Source organism: Esox lucius, chromosome 1 (assembly GCF_011004845.1).
Source record: "Esox lucius isolate fEsoLuc1 chromosome 1, fEsoLuc1.pri, whole genome shotgun sequence".
NCBI classification, from domain to species: Eukaryota; Metazoa; Chordata; class Actinopteri; order Esociformes; family Esocidae; genus Esox; species Esox lucius.
The window spans coordinates 15908544-15925187 of record NC_047569.1 but is presented as its reverse complement, the minus strand read 5'-3'; the positions used below and the strand labels follow the sequence as shown (position 1 = coordinate 15925187).

The window sequence follows — 16644 nt, the reverse complement described above, 5'->3', positions numbered from 1 at the left end:
ATCTTGGCAGTTTTCTGATATCAATTGTGTACTACCGCCACCTGCTGTGCAAGGCAATATATTGTACCATTTAACAGTGCCCTGGCTCCACGACTTGATGGCAGCACTTACTAAAAACAACATTCATCCGCACGCGAAGAAGATTGATCTTTCACGTGATCACATGAAAACAAATATCACGTGCTCCTCTTCTATCAATATGATTTAACTCAACTAGACACCCTTTCTGTCATCTTTCCCCTCTCTTTTTCTAAACAGTGAACATGGGTTTTCAAGCTCTTACAGCTGTAATTTTTGCATGTCTGTGTTTCGCTTGTGACGGCTTTTTTACAGGTAACATACATAGAAACATAGAAAGACAGATCTCTAATGATGTGCAGGGTCATAAGGATGAAGACAAACCTGTCTTTCAGCAACACTGGATCAGCCAAAAATTGGACCACTTCAACGGTGCCGACAGTCGAGCGTGGAAACAAGTAAGAAATGTTAGGCTATTCTTTTCGTATTGAAATTTAGAACACCGAGAGCAATGGTTCTTCACAAAATCCTCCAAATGTCTTCATATGGTTGCACCATTTGAAATAAAGAAACAATTTCCAACTTCGTAAAATAACTGGGTTGTAAGAACAAAAAAATAAATTTGCTAATAAAAAGTAGTTTTAATGTGCCAGGGATTAAATAACATACTTCTTCAATAGCGTAAACATATGTTGCACAACAGTAATTAACTAGGACATTTTACTTGATTGGCCCTCAAAGATGGAATTACTAGAAAATTGTTAACTGAGATTCAAATGAGTTACGTTTCGTCACTGACCCTTTTCGTTTAAACAAACAGATGACAATATAATAGATTTTTGCCAACTGTAGCCGTATTGATATAATGTCTGGTTTAGCCGTATCAAAACTGAAATGCAATGTTAGCAAATGTATCAAGCTAGCTTCGGAAAAAAGTACGTCAACACATCAGTAGATTCCGATCCCACTTCGATTTTCAACGAACTTTGGCCTTTAGCCACTATGAGTTGAAACTACCGCTCACGGAGTTGACAACACAAAGATGTTTGAGTTCAGTAGGCTACAAATATAAAAATATTAGATTACAAAATATGAAAACGTATTGATTTTAAACATCTTCAATAAATAATTATTGTTTCTATAACTGAAACCTAATAAAAGACAATAAAGCAATATATGTTTTTGTGACTGAAACCTAATCAAAACAGTAATATATTGTAGCATCTATTAGGAATATGGATACTTTTTATGGTCGTTATTATGGTAATGTCAGTGGACATTCATATTCGCCTGTCAAAACCAACTAATTTAGGACAACGAAAAGTATGGGTTCTTGAGGTGAAGGTGAAATACATTCCACACTTTTCAATATATCAATGAAATATTTTGTATATTTTCTTGTTTATCGAAAAATTATGTTTTTTTCATAATGATATATAAATTCAATAGCATCTATAAAAAGTGTGCAGTGACAACTTCAATCTACGGCTTTTAGTTTTTTCAAAAATTGTAGCCCATCCTCCCCCAAGTCCGAATATAGCACTTTTGTTGTCATGGTACACTTTTTGTAGACGCCATTGAATTTCTAAGGATAAACTCAAAAAGTTGCTAAACATTTTAAAAAAACTAAAAGCCGTAGATTGTAACCCTTCCTCCCCCGAGTCCGAATATAGCACTAATTTAGCAAGTTTGATTTATACATTGAAAAGTGTGGATTGTAGTTCACCTTCACCTGATCAAGAAGCAATACTTTTCAATGTCCTGAATTAGTTGGTTTTGATTGGCGAATATGTCCATAATAAAATTAACTTTACCTCGCATCCATTTGCTCCATCCCTGAACGGGGTGATATTACATTGTAATACCAAATCTGACACACGTGTTTCAGTGGCAGAAGTTTAATAAAGATTAGCCAAACATTACTATTTGTAACACTGAAAAATACATCACAAAATTAGTAGTCAGCCATTACTTGTGAAATGCAGGAGTAATACATTTACACTGTAATACATTAATGTGAGGTCAGCAACATTAGGGATTACATTGTGAGCAAATAGTAAGCTTTTACTAGGCCTATAGTAACGTATTATATCTTTCATTTAATCATTTATTGATGTGAACTGACGGATTACATTTCAACCAACCCAAGTTTCTGCAGGCCCATCCACCAACACATTGGTGTTGGTGGATGGTAGTTGCCTCTGAATGGTAGTTGAATATTTTACTTAAAAATAATGTTGCTCTGAATTCCCATGTTTCCATCTACTGTCTAAACATGAGCTACTTCGTTAGGTTCTTGTAAAACGTGACCTACAGTGTACTACATTCCCAGAAATTTCTAGTAACTGAGACGTACTACAGAACTGGTGGACCCGTGTTTTTGATGATCGGCGGAGAGGGTCCAATCAACAACCAATGGATGTCCACCGACAGCGGGTCGACCTGGCTTACCTACGCCAAGAAGCTTGGCGCTCTTTGTTTTCTGCTGGAGCACCGTTTCTATGGCGACAGTCATCCCACAGTGTACCTTTTATAATTCTTGTTGGATTTCTTAATTTTTTTTAAATATTACTTTGGCTGGTCTTTATCAAATGGGACACTAGGGGGAAGTGTTTCCTTGAATGATGGCAATAGATGATGACATCTATAAATATGTTTTACCTTTTAAATAATATTTCTGTGAACAGCCCCCTGTCCAGTAGATTTCTATGAACACACATCCGGTCAAATAGATTTCTATGAACACACATCCGGTCCAATAGATTTCTATGAACAGACCCCGGTCCAATAGATCTCTATAAACAGACCCCGGTCCAATAGATTTCTATGAACATACCTTTGTCCAATATATTTCTATTAACAGACTTCTGTCCAATAGATTTCTATGAACAGATCCCCTGTCCAATAGATTTAGTGCTGTATATGTGTTATTATTGAATCTGACTAGTTCACAGTATGCAGGTATTGATTGATGTGCATGAAGAGTGTAAACAGCCAGATGCTGATTGAGGCTTTCTCCTGTCAGCCTGACTTGACTAACACCTACCCTGTCATTCTCGTCACAGTGACTTGAGGACAGAGAATCTGCAATTCCTCAGCAGTCAACAAGCTCTGGCTGACCTAGCTCATTTCCGTACAGTCATGGCCAAACAACTGGGCTTGACCAACAGCAAGTGGGTGGCATTCGGTGGGTCGTACCCAGGAGCGCTGGCAGCCTGGTCCCGACTCAAGTACCCCAACCTGATTCATGCTGCTGTGGCAAGCAGCGCACCTCTCCACGCCACGGTCAACTTCTCAGGTAACACTGGAGTCACACGGACTATCCTGACAAAATAAAAGCTGAATACACATGTAACATTGATCCCCTTTTTCTCTCTAGTAAAGGCTCTATCAAATTGTATCTTTACTCAGATTTATATCTTGAGGCATAAAATGTACAAAGTTAAAGTACTGTGCTAGGTTTGGCTGTGTTCACCACTTTAGGGAAGTTTGTAATTAAGACCAAAATGACCTGGTAAAGGGCGTTCTTAACTAGCTTGTAATGAAATAAATCAAAAGGAAAAGTGAAAAACTATAAATTAAGGTCACTTGTTTGTTATGATCTCCTTTTAACTGGTAATTTTGGTCTTATTTAGGAACTTCCCAAAAGTGGTGAACACTTTTTACACCTCTGCTTATATCGATTTATCTATCTATCCCTTTTCATATCAATCTTTCAATCTATTAATCTACTGCATCTATTTCTATCTCTCTTTCTTTAACCAGTGTGTCAATTTACCTGGGGTTTCAGGGAGCTAACCGGATCCCCGGAGGAGGGAGTCCCTTAACCATTTTTTCATATTATTAAAATAAACGTTAGCATATAACCCAAGTCACAGCTAGACTGGCCCTTAACCTCCTGACTAAGATCCCTATGTTCTGAATCTTTCACCTTGTTGAATACACTGTTCTGAATCTTTCACCTTGTTGAATACACTGTTCTGAATCTTTCACCTTGTTGAATACACTGTTCTGAATCTTTCACCTTGTTAAATACACTTTTCTGAATCTTTCACCTTCTTGAATATACAGTTCTGAATCTTTCACCTTCTTGAATATACAGTAAGACCACAGGGCAGATCCTTCTTGTGGAATAATGAACACTGACTATCAGCCAGCAGACAGTCACTATGTATATTTGAGTTGAGGATGGTCAGTATTACATCCCCTAAAGGGCAGTTTGAAGAATAGGTGAGGATGGGAATTTATCTTTAACAACGCACACACACTTAGAGTAGAGATGCTAGTACGGCTTAATGTGATCATATTTCTGAGTTCTAGTCAAGATATTAGAAGCCATTTAGCACTAGCATAGGTTTGTTCAATGTGTTATCAGTGTAGCCAGAGAGAAGTACAATGCAAAAGTCTATTTGATGTAACAAAAGGTTGGATATACCTTTCTGCATAATGTTTTAACAAAACGTTTCAAATATTTGCAATGTTCTTGAGATGGAAAAAAGCTGCCCATGAAGTGTTTTAAATGTTAATCAAAAGAGAGGTCAGGGTCCAGAGTAACACTGGGGTTTTTCAGAGCTCTTTGGGGAGAGATGACTGACTGTACCATCAATGTTCATTCTGAGATCTGAGAGCAAATTTTTTTTTTTCCCAGGGCCTAAAATTTGCTTTGTCGTTTATGCCAGAGTTTAAAAGTAAAACATTTCCTGTCATCCACTCCCTCATGTCTGAAACACAGGCTATGTCAGGCAATTTTGGGACTTCGCCTGATATATCCAAATATATCCAAATGTCAGACAGAATCCTTCAGAATGCCATGGCCTCTGCTCCATTCTCAGTATGGCAGGTCTCTGTTTGCCAACCACCAGCAAGTCATTGGGGATTTTTAGAGAGTGATCTTATCCCAATGGAATTTCAGATGTCTCACTTTGTCCACAATTAAGTGATAATTTTAAAAGTAATAAACTGTGAGATAATAGTTATTATTGTTAACCACACTTAGAGCTGGTCTGTGTGTGGTCTGAGACACTCCAACAGTAGTTATGGAAAACACTCCTAACTCTGACTACTTTTATATTATTCTAAATAAGGCAGAGTTTTTTTTTTTTAACAGTACTCCTACGCACATTTTTTTACTGGGAGGCTAACACTTAGAGTCTGGAGGCGGATACTGTTCTATAAATACAGTCCAGCCATAATATGACAGGCCAGACTGTCTATGTTTTAGAACAGTTACCATGTCCTTAAATTGTCTTAACATTGCATTTGCGCTATGTTTGAATAGTGCGGTTTTACTTGTTTAAAATGGGTATCATTTGATTGTGTGTTGTGCCCGGTTCTGCCCAGAGTACCTGGAGGTGGTGTGGCGGGCCCTGGCAGCAGAGAACCCAAAGTGCCCCCTGCTGGTGAAGAAGGCCTTTGACACCCTGAACGAGCTCATCAAAGACCCCAAAAACTATGAGAACATTACCAAAGACTTCAAGTACTACTCACTGAATGTTTTTTTTACACCTACTCTGCTTTTTACAGTGTAGCCCACAACCATATTTATTGATTAGATTAATGACTCCCATCTACTGGTATAGAGAATAGAATCCTAGTGATTTAAGGACATGGCTACATAGTAGAGTTAAGTAGATGGTAAGTAAGTTAAGGAGTGATATCCTATGACCCTTGTTCCTCTCCTAGCTGTCATGGCCTAAGTGTGTCTGTGTATGTGTGTTTGTGTTGAGGGTGCTGGTCTGAGACAGGTCCGGTTTCAGCCCACCCCTCGAGGCCTTCTATGTTGGTATCGGGAGCCTGAAATTTCCCAATGTCGGATATGCTCCAGATTCTGTCGGAATGCCATGGCATCCGCTTCTTCCTCTCTGTATGGTGTTCCTGGCAGACAAAGGAGTCACTCTCAAACTTTGTTCAGTCCAGCTCTTCTCCTATTTTTTTTCTCTCTTTTTATTTTGCTCTTATTTACTCTCCCTCCACAATCCTCTGTCGATCACCTCTCTTCATTCTTTTAGCTATATCTAGTGTATACGTACAGTGCCATTCAATTCAAGTGAAAGGGTAAGTGTGTGCAAAACTTTGACTGGTTTTGTATGTGTTAGATGTTTTCATCTGTCTCTGAAAGACAGGGTTCTTCTTCAGGGTAGGACAGTGCTAGGTTGACTAATGCCAACCCAAACACAAAAAGAACTGAAAAAACAGTAATCCACCCCACACCCTGGCCCACCATATCCAAGTCCCTGTTACCATGATGAACGACCAACATTGTCCCTCTGGTTACGGCTGGTGTTAAGGTCACCAGACATATCCTGTTGATGGGACAGGTCAAGTGTTTTCTTCAGTCAGTTTTTGGCAAAATAGCAGTCATATGAATGGAGTGCATTATGTATGTATCGACCAATCAGTATACTGCTTAGACATGCAGGATGTTTTATTTACTCAGTGTAATATGCTAAAAGTACTTTCAAACCTCTTTGCAATTGCACAAAATGTGGAAAAATGCAGTGAGTCAATATGAATGTCAAAGGAACTCTAAAACAGAACATTGTCCTATGTGAAATATTTAGACAAAGGGACGTTGAGTTGTTGAAATATGGGTTCCAGGCTTTCACATACAGGGGACTAGTTCCATGAAAGTCTCTACTTTCCTCAGCTGTTCCCCTGGTCCTAGTAACGAGGGGAACTTAGGAAGTGAAATGATCTCTCTTTCATCCTCTCTCCCCCAGCTTATGTTCCAGACTGCAGATCCAGTCAGAGAAGGACCGGGCGTATATCCTAGACTCCCTGGCAGACAGCATTATGAGCACAGTGCAATACAACAACGACAATAGAGCCTTTGAGGTAAACCAATATGAGTTTAAGGGCAGAATAATTTCAGGGTATATGAGGAATCATTTTGAGCGAGGAGGAAAGTCATTTTGGGCTGAATTGGGATTGGGGCAGGTAGCAGAAAGCTTAAGCTTATGGGAGGAATTCAAACTGCAACTGTTTCCAAAGCGGGAGGCCCGGGTGGTGGCCCAGAAAAGGGGTTCTCCGGGCTGTTCAGTAGGCTGTTATGCACCCCTATCTAAAACCGTGGCCCCTCTCATAACCACCTTGTGTCTCTAGTTCCCTTAGAGGTCTACTGTGGTCGCCATGGGGACTCTCTCTGTGGCTTGTTGCCGGTGGAGACGTGAGTCCAATTACCAATAAGCTGATGTGGAAAAAAGCACAAAAGGGTCTTTGGAATCAGACAGGCTCCAGTTTCCTTCCCTCAGAGCAGGGGGCTGCTAAAAAAAGAGATGGTGTTGTATGAACTCAACAGAAGACACTAATAAAGTGATACATTTGCTGTAGCACGTATAGATGTGGGCTGCAAGCTAGGCAGAGACTGGGGTCTAACCAGACACATTTAACCTGATTTAACCAGATATTGGAAATCGGGTGGTTTGGAATCCAGAATGCTGATTGGCTGCAAGCCAATTGAGAATATGAGACTGTATACCTTGGGTATTACCAGAGAAACACTTTTTATGTCTCTAATTGCATTGATAACCAAATAGGGTACCTCAGGGTTGGGGGGTATATGGCCATTATATACAGTACAGGACACACCTTCTCATTCAATGTGTTTTCTTTATTTTCATGACTATTTACATTGTTTGCTTATAGCTCCCCAGCTCTGCCGCCATGTGTTGGAGTTTACTCCGGTGAACGAGAGGGTCGTTTCCCTGCGCCTACGGGTCGGGGATAGGTCTCTCACTGTTGTTTGTGCCTACGGGCCGAACGGCAGTGCAGAGTACCCGACCTTCTTGGAGTCTCTGGGAGGGGTGCTGGAAAGTGCTCCGACTGGGGACTCTATCGTTCTACTGGGGGACTTCAATGCCCACGTGGGCAACGACAGTGACACCTGGAGGGGCGTGATTGGGAGGAACGGCCCCCCTGATCTGAACCCGAGCAGTGTTCAGTTATTGGACTTCTGTGCTAGTCACAGTTTGTCCATTACGAACACCATGTTCAAGCATAAGGGTGTCCATCAGTGCACGTGGCACCAGGACACCCTAGGCCGCAGGTCGATGATCGACTTTGTTGTCGTTTCATCTGACCTGCGGCCACATGTCTTGGACACTCGGGTGAAGAGAGGGGCGGAGCTGTCAACTGATCACCACCTGGTTGTGAGTTGGATCCGATGGCGGGGGAGGAAGCTGGACAGACTCGGCAGGCCCAAGCGTACTGTAAGGGTCTGCTGGGAACGTCTGGCCGAGTCTCCTGTCAGAGAGATCTTTAACTCCCACCTCCGGCAGAGCTTTGACTGGATCCCGAGGGAGGCTGGAGATATTGAGTCCGAGTGGACCATGTTCTCCACCGCCATTGTCGAAGCGGCCGCTCGGAGCTGTGGCCGTAAGGTCTCCGGTGCCTGTCGAGGCGGCAATCCCCGAACCCGGTGGTGGACACCGGAAGTAAGGGATGCTGTCAAGCTGAAGAAGGAGTCCTATCAGGCCTGGTTGGCTTGTGGGACTCCAGAGGCAGCTGACAGGTACCGACAGGCCAAGCGGACTGCAGCCCGGGTGGTTGTGGAGGCAAAAACTCGGGCCTGGGAGGAGTTCGGTGAGGCCATGGAGAAGGACTATCGGCTGGCCTCGAAGAGATTCTGGCAAACCATCCGGCGCCTCAGGAGAGGGAAACAGTGCCCTACCAACGCTGTTTACAGTAGAGGTGGGCAGCTGTTGACCTCAACTGGGGATGTCGTCGGGCGGTGGAAGGAGTACTTCGAGGATCTCCTCAATCCCGCCGTCACGTCTTCCATTGAGGAAGCAGAGGATGAGGGCTCAGAGGTGAACTCGTCCATCACCCGGGCTGAAGTCACCGAGGTGGTTAAGAAACTCCTCGGTGGCAAGGCACCGGGGGTGGATGAGATCCGCCCTGAGTACCTCAAGTCTCTGGATGTTGTGGGGCTGTCTTGGCTGACACGCCTGTGCAACATCGCGTGGCAGTCGGGGACAGTGCCTCTGGGATGGCAGACCGGGGTGGTGGTCCCTCTTTATAAGAAGGGGGACCGGAGGGTGTGTTCCAACTATAGGGGGATCACACTTCTCAGCCTCCCCGGGAAAGTTTATGCCAGGGTTCTGGAGAGGAGAATACGGCCGATAGTAGAACCTCGGATTCAGGAGGAACAGTGTGGTTTTCGTCCAGGCCGTGGAACACTGGACCAGCTCTATACCCTCTACAGGGTGATGGAGGGTTCATGGGAGTTTGCCCAACCAGTCCACATGTGTTTTGTGGATTTGGAGAAGGCATTCGACTGTGTCCCTCGCGGCATCCTGTGGAGAGTGCTTCGGGAATATGGGGTCCTGGGTCCTTTGCTAAGGGCTGTCGGGTCCCTGTACGACCGAAGCAGGAGCTTGGTCCGCATTGCCGGCAGTAAGTCAGACTTGTTCCCTGTGCATGTTGGACTCCGGCAGGGCTGCCCTTTGTCACCGGTTCTGTTCGTAATTTTTATGGACAGAATTTCTAGACGCAGCCAGGGGCCGGAGGGTGTCAGGTTTGGGGACCACACGATTTCGTCTCTGCTCTTTGCGGATGATGTTGTCGTGTTGGCCCCTTCAAGCCAGGACCTTCAGCATGCACTTGGACGGTTTGCAGCCGAGTGTGAAGCGGTGGGGATGAAAATCAGTACCTCCAAATCCGAGGCCATGGTCCTCAGTCGGAAAAGGGTGGCTTGCCCACTTCAGGTTGGTGGAGAGTGCCTGCCTCAAGTGGAGGAGTTTAAGTATCTAGGGGTCCTGTTCACGAGTGAGGGAAGGATGGAACGGGAGATTGACAGACGGATCGGTGCAGCTTCTGCAGTAATGCGGTCGATGTATCGGTCTGTCGTGGTGAAGAAAGAGCTGAGCCGCAAGGCGAAGCTCTCGATTTACCGGTCAATCTACGTTCCTACTCTCACCTATGGTCATGAGCTTTGGGTCATGACCGAAAGGACAAGATCCCGGATACAGGCGGCCGAAATGAGCTTTCTCCGCAGGGTGGCTGGGCGATCCCTTAGAGATAGGGTGAGAAGCTCGGTCACCCGGGAGGAGCTCAGAGTAGAGCCGCTGCTCCTCCACATCGAGAGGGGTCAGCTGAGGTGGCTTGGGCATCTGTTTCGGATGCCTCCGGAACGCCTTCCTGGAAAGGTGTTCCGGTCCCGTCCCACCGGGAAGAGACCCCGGGGAAGACCTAGGACACGCTGGAGGGACTATGTCTCCCGGCTGGCCTGGGAACGCCTCGGTGTCCCCCCGGAAGAGCTGGAGGAAGTGTCTGGGGAGAGGGAAGTCTGGGCATCCCTGCTTAGACTGCTGCCCCCGCGACCCGGCCCCGGATAAGCGGAAGATGATGCTATGCTATGCTATGCTATGCTATTTACATTGTAGATTCTCACTGAAGGCATCAAAACTATGAATTAACACATATGGAATTATGTACTTAACAAAATTGTGAAATAACTGAAAACATGTCTTATATTTTAGATTCCTCAAAGTAGCCACCCTTTGCTTTTTTGATAGCACTGCAAACCCTTGGTGTTCTCTCAATGAGCTTCATGAGGTAGTCACCTGAAATGGTTTTCACTTCACAGGTGTGCCTTATCAGGGTTAATTAGTGGAATATTTTCCCTTATTAATGGGGTTGGGACCATCAGTTGTGTTGTGCAGAAGTCAGGTTGATACACAGCCGACAGCCCTATTGGACAACTGTTAGAATTCATATTAAGGCAAGAACCAATCAGCTAAGTAAAGAGAAATGAGTGGCCATCATTACTTTAACAAATGAAGGTCAGTCAGTCCAGAACATTTCGTGATGACCGCCCCAGGAAAGGAAGACCAAGAGTCACTTCTGCTGCTGAGGATACGTTCATCCGAGTCACCAGCCTCAGAAATCGCAGGTTAACAGCAGCTCAGATTAGAGACCAGTTGAATGTCACACAGAGTCACCGAACATGAACCCAATCAAGATGGTTTGGGGTGAGCTGGACCGCAGAGTGAAGGCAAAAGGGCCAACAAGTGCTACGCATCTCTGGGAACTCCTTCAAGACTGTTGGAAAACCATTTCAGGTGACTACCTCCTGAAGCTCATCAAGAGAATGCCAAGAGTGTGCAAAGCAGTAATCAGAGCCAAGGGTGGCTACTTTGAAGAAAATAGAATATAAGACATGTTTTCAGTTATTTCACACTTTTTTAAGTACATAATTCCACATGTGTTCATTCATAGTTTTGATGCCTTCAGTGAGAATCTACAATGTAAATAGTCATGAAAATAAAGGAAACGCATTGAATGAGAAGGTGTGTCCAAACTTTTGGCCTGTACTGTATATGGTTAAGAACTGTTTCCAGGCATTCCACAATGAATCGTGCCAATCAACAGCTCTTCGCCACAGAATACTGGCCATATACCATACCCTTTTGTGCCTTATTGGTTAAATGTATTTCCTCTGAACGGTGAAGCAATGTGTGCTTCATCAAATCAGAAGATTTTGTAATTTAATATCTTATGAAACGTTTGTATGGTTCCTCTTTTGCCCCTGTATTCAATATAATACTGAAAGAAAAAGACATCTTGTCATAGTCATTGATGCATTGAATGCAGCTTTGTGCAGAACCCAGATGTAGTAAATATGTAACTAACTTAAATTGTACCATAGTGTCTTTTGTAGAAATGTGTAGTTGAGGATATGATAGAAGTGCTTTTCCAGTCATCGGGAATCCACAGACTTCCCCTGACAGTTGTGTTGTAGACGAGCGTTATGTTTGTGCCACTGCAGAGTGCGTTGGGCACCAACTGCACTATCAAGACCGTGTGTGGGGTGATGTCCGAAGAGTCCCTGGGAGAGCCCTACTATCGTTTCGCTGCTTTTGTTGCCCTCAGAACCACCACCTACCTCCTTCAGCCCTGTTTCAAAGACCCCACTTACAGTGCAAACCTCCAGGATCTCAGGAACACATCCTACAGCGGACCCGCCAGCGGGGGAGGTGAGAATGAAGAGGGCCAAAGGAGAATGGGTCAGAGGTCATTTTCGAAAGTGCTCAATAAAGCCAACATCAAATGGGGGGTTACTGTACACAACTTCAATTGGCAACCTCTTGCCGTATGTTTTAGAAGAAAAAAAACTAGATTATAATGAATAAATTAAGAGTGTATGTAATTGCCAGAAGTCGTTGCAAATGGATTTGACTGTGGATAGAGCAGTTTTAGCTCTATCCATTTGCCTCTGCATCATGTAAACTGTTTTATAGACTTCAGCAGTAAAGAAGGATCACTCCCTGTTAAAGTTTACCAGTTCGAATCCCCTTCACAACAGGGATAAACGTCTGTCTTTCTATCCCTTTTTTCTGGTAAAATAAGGGTTAAAAACTATGTTTAATATTTTGGGTGTGGGGGGGGGGGTAACCTGAAAAAACTAAAATCTCTCCCTTTTAGCATGTCCTGTGTTTCCGAACTTTGGTCCAAGCCCTGTCACGCGTTTTGTTTAGTTAGTAATACTGACTTGTTCAACCAGTGATGTGACCTGACCATTGGCTGCAGACATGGTTCCCATGTCTAGTTTACTTGAGAGAGTAACTGACAGAAAGTAGGCTGCCAGGAGCGTCTGGAAACATCCCACTTCTCCCCCTCTACCTCATTGTCCCTGGTGGCGTGGTTCCTGTCTTTATTTCTTTGTTCAAAGGCCACTAAAAAGAATAGTAAATAGTAGTTTCCATATTATCTGCTGCTGACCTAACCTGTCATTCAGGTCTTGTGGGATTACTATGTCATTTAGGCCATATAGTTGTATAATTTAACATTATTTTCAGTGAGACACGTCATTTTGTCTTTTTTTGTTGTTGTAAGGTCCCAGTGGCGTACATACAAATGATTATAATCTGACTGAATATGACTGACAGGGTTGATTGAGTCCTACTTTATAATATAATAAATATATCTTTATAATATCTGTGCATCCATAATAATGTGTAATATCTGTGCATTCAGAAAGACAGTGGTTGTACCAGACCTGCACTGAGTTTGGCTATTTCCAGACCTCTGATTCTCCAAACCAGCCCTTTAGTGGCTTTGGCCTCCAGTGAGTACTTATTTAATAGTTCCAAGAATTCTCCTCCAGGTGTGTCTGTGTACTACATAAGGAATAGGTCTCTCTATGGTGTGACTGGATCAGTGGGCCTCTCCACACTCGCTCTCTCCCTCTACCCTCTCTACCAGGTATCACGTGGAACAGTGTCTGGACATTTTTAACATCAGCACTAAGACACTCTATGCTGGTGTAGACCAGACCAATGAAAACTACGGAAGTTATGACATCCGTGCCACCAGAATAGTCTTCCCCAATGGCTCCATCGACCCCTGGCATGCCCTGGGCATCACCTCTAGCATCTCAGACGACCTCCCTGCCATCTTTATAAAGGGTGAGGGTGTCCTGTTGACATCTATGGTGTCCGGTGTCAGTACATTCAGGCCACTTAGGATCTACAAAATGCTTTGTGCACAATTATGTTGCTGTACACACGGTTATGTTCCTGTAGACACGGTTATGTTCCTGTAGACAGTTATGTTCCTGTAGACACAGTTAGGTTCCGGTACACACAGTCATGTTCCTATAGACATAGTTATGTTCCTGTAAACACAGTTATGTTCCTGTAAACACAGTTATGTTCCTGTAAACACAGTTATGTTCCTGTACACACAGTTATGTTCCTGTACACACAGTTATGTTGCTGTAGACACAGTTACGTTGCTGTAGACACAGTTATGTTCCTGTAGTCACAGTTACGTTGCTGTAGACACAGTTACGTTGCTGTAGACACAGTTACGTTGCTGTAGACACAGTTACGTTCCTGTACACACAGTTACGTTCCTGTACACACAGTTACGTTCCTGTACACACAGTTACGTTCCTGTAGACACAGTTATGTTCCTGTAGACACAGTTATGTTCCTGTAGACACAGTTATGTTCCTGTAGACAGTTACGTTGCTGTACACACAGTTATGTTCCTGTACACACAGTTATGTTCCTGTAGACACAGTTACGTTGCTGTACACACAGTTATGTTCCTGTAGACACAGTTATGTTCCTGTAGACAGTTACGTTGCTGTACACACAGTTATGTTCCTGTAGACACAGTTACGTTGCTGTACACACAGTTATGTTCCTGTAGACACAGTTACGTTGCTGTACACACAGTTATGTTCCTGTAGACATAGTTATGTTGCTGTTCCTCCAGATAGCACTGTGTCAAATCATTGTAGAACAACAATAACTTTCTCTCTCTGATCCAGGAACAGCCCATTGTGCCAACATGTACCCTGCCAGAGCAGAGGACATTCCCCAGTTGAACCTGGCCCGGGAACACATATTCCAAATACTACAGAAATGGCTGAAGGAGAAATGACTGGAATAATTGATAGTCATCCACATGACCAAGCAGCAGCATTTGGAGGGTCAAATAATACATTGACATCCAGTCAATTATTTTAGATGGAAACCTTTTGTTTCCTGATCGCAACTATTGTTGTTCCACTGTTTTAAACCAGTTCAACCAATATGTGCTGTATGCATGTTTTCCTTAATAATAAAGATGATTTCTTATGACTTTAAAAACTGGAAGTTAATAAAATGTATTATGGCCAGACTGTTTTAAACACTATAAAAAATTATTGAGTTAATGTATTATTGTTTTAAAAAAACACTTACAGTAAGATTAATAAGTTAGTACAGTTACTTTCGTTCAGCGGGTAGCTGTTGCATTCTTTAAAATTACATTCCAGTCTTTCAAACACATTACAGTGTAGGCTAATTCACAATATCACTGAAATGTTTCTACTGATGTTAGTACACTGTATTTTGAAATATTAGCAGGAAAATGCAGAAATGGTGCTTAAACTTTGAAGTATGACAATGGAACCCTGATTATCCAAAAAAGATAACATGTAAAACTCAAAAGGAATCTGGAAAGGGGATGAATCAGGGCTCCCAGGTGGCACAGCAGTTTAAGACACCCTTTTGTAGAGCAAAGCTGACCATGCAGTCTAGGATCCAGCCTTGACTGTGCAACTAGCTGATAAGTTGCTGGGATCTCCCTTGGGTGAGTAGAAATAGGCCAGTATCACTCAGAAAGGAGTGACACCTCGTCAGCAAGGAGTTCCTGGTCTGTAGCAAATCCCTCATTTGGCAGGGGTGCCTTCAAAGTTGAGAGAATCAGGTGAGTAAGCTCCTCAGGCTACGTTTAAAACATTGACCCTGCGCTACTATTTGACAAGTGATCAGTTTCTACACTTGGTATGACCAAGTGAATGGTAGCTGCACAAAAATATTGTAGTGAAATATAATTGCTTTCAAAAAATAACTATATGAAAGAGTTTAACTGCTTCACTAGTACTCTATTAAATATGGCATTTAAAAAAAGAATATCTACAGACAGTAATAACTCAATTTTCTGACCCCTGGTTCCATGAATTTGTTTATTTCTGAACAATTCCAAGTGTCAAAATGCAAAGAAGTGTGCTGCTTCGAAATAAAATTGATTTAGAACCAGAGGAATTAAATGAAGCTATATGAAAACAAGGCACTCCTGGGAAAATATAAAAATATTTTTTTTTATAAGGCTTTCCTCATGGTACATTATACACATCAGAGACATAATAAGGGAAGTGAAGGGATTTGGACAATGCGTACCAAATCAAAGAAAAAATATGCAACAAAGCAGAAAACTGTACCCAAGACGATTAATAAAAATCTTAAAGAAAAAATTTAAAAAGAAAAAACACACTACTGCCATGTGGAATGTTAAGTTGTCCCAACCTTGCATGGTTGAACACAACAAACAGGAAAATGGCTGGCACAAATGCTTAGGAGGAAGGCTTGCCAAGATCTTCAACTCTACTGTGTCAATTGGGTGTTGTAATGAGAATGCACCATAGATATCATTAGGTGTGATGAAATTGGTGGGAGAATAAAGTGTGCAAAAAATGCATCTCTCTGCCCCTGGCTCATCTTTCTTACACACACACACACACAGGAACTCCACTCTTCATTTTTGATACCATCCATTTTCTATTGTCCAGCAGGGCCAACATACTCCCTACCCTCCTAAATATCCTGCCTCGGGGATGGGATGTGAACTCTGAAACATCTGAAGTGTCCACCTGGAGGCTATGTTCAGGTCTAAAGGAAATTAGTAGAATCCAATATCTCCTGTAGCACAAGGCATCTGTTATTATAGTGTGACCTCTGCTTTGCTATAGTGATTACATTCAAAAAAGGCAGTAGCCTTCTTGAGCCGGACGTGATGTCTCAACTAACCTCACCACAATTGAGCACTCACTCTTGATACATACATTCAGTCTTATTTAATCCTCAGTAATTCAATACACTATGCATCCACTGAATCCAGCATCTTTAGCGTAACGAAGCACGTGCGGAGCCACAGCGGTGAACAGAGGCACCAGGTGGTCCTTTATACCGCCAAAAATTATATCGGGTCAAAGCCCCTATTCATGGACCAACAGGGCCAAATTAATTACAATATGAGTAGTCTGCCCTTGTCCCCATATGTGTTTATATGGTAGTGGTTGAGTTCTTATACTATGGTGCCTACATGCCATTTCTCTTTGAATACGTTTCATTG

General features: G+C 42.9%; 1 protein-coding gene across 3 annotated transcripts; it reads left to right on the top strand.

Moving 5' to 3' along the window:
• Positions 1-167: 167 nt before the first annotated feature.
• prss16 (serine protease 16) lies at positions 168-14647 on the top strand. Of its 3 annotated transcripts, none has more exons than XM_029119168.2 (9): positions 168-476; positions 2351-2541; positions 3084-3316; positions 5359-5494; positions 6738-6852; positions 11890-11993; positions 12998-13084; positions 13222-13424; positions 14297-14647. In XM_029119168.2, exons 1-9 carry the CDS (start codon positions 264-266, stop codon positions 14407-14409), a joined length of 1395 nt encoding a protein of 464 aa, XP_028975001.2. In that variant the 5' UTR covers positions 168-263; the 3' UTR covers positions 14410-14647. The 3 variants fall into 3 exon arrangements, with proteins under 3 accessions (XP_028975001.2, XP_028975002.2, XP_012990587.3); XM_013135133.4 differs by having other exon boundaries at positions 172-476; positions 11786-11993; positions 12994-13084; XM_029119169.2 differs by lacking the exon at positions 14297-14647 and having other exon boundaries at positions 171-476; positions 11786-11993; positions 13222-13402.
• Positions 14648-16644: the final 1997 nt, after the last annotated feature.

What these genes read in the sequence shown, in the direction of transcription:
- prss16 (XM_013135133.4), top strand. Translation starts at nt 264, where the DNA reads ATGGGTTTTCAAGCTCTTACAGCTGTAATTTTTGCATGTCTGTGTTTC. An exon ending in GGCGACAGTCATCCCACAGT is followed by an intron (nt 2,542 to 3,083) that starts GTACCTTTTATA and finishes TTCTCGTCACAG; the next exon opens with TGACTTGAGGACAGAGAATC. An exon ending in CGCCACGGTCAACTTCTCAG is followed by an intron (nt 3,317 to 5,358) that starts GTAACACTGGAG and finishes GGTTCTGCCCAG; the next exon opens with AGTACCTGGAGGTGGTGTGG.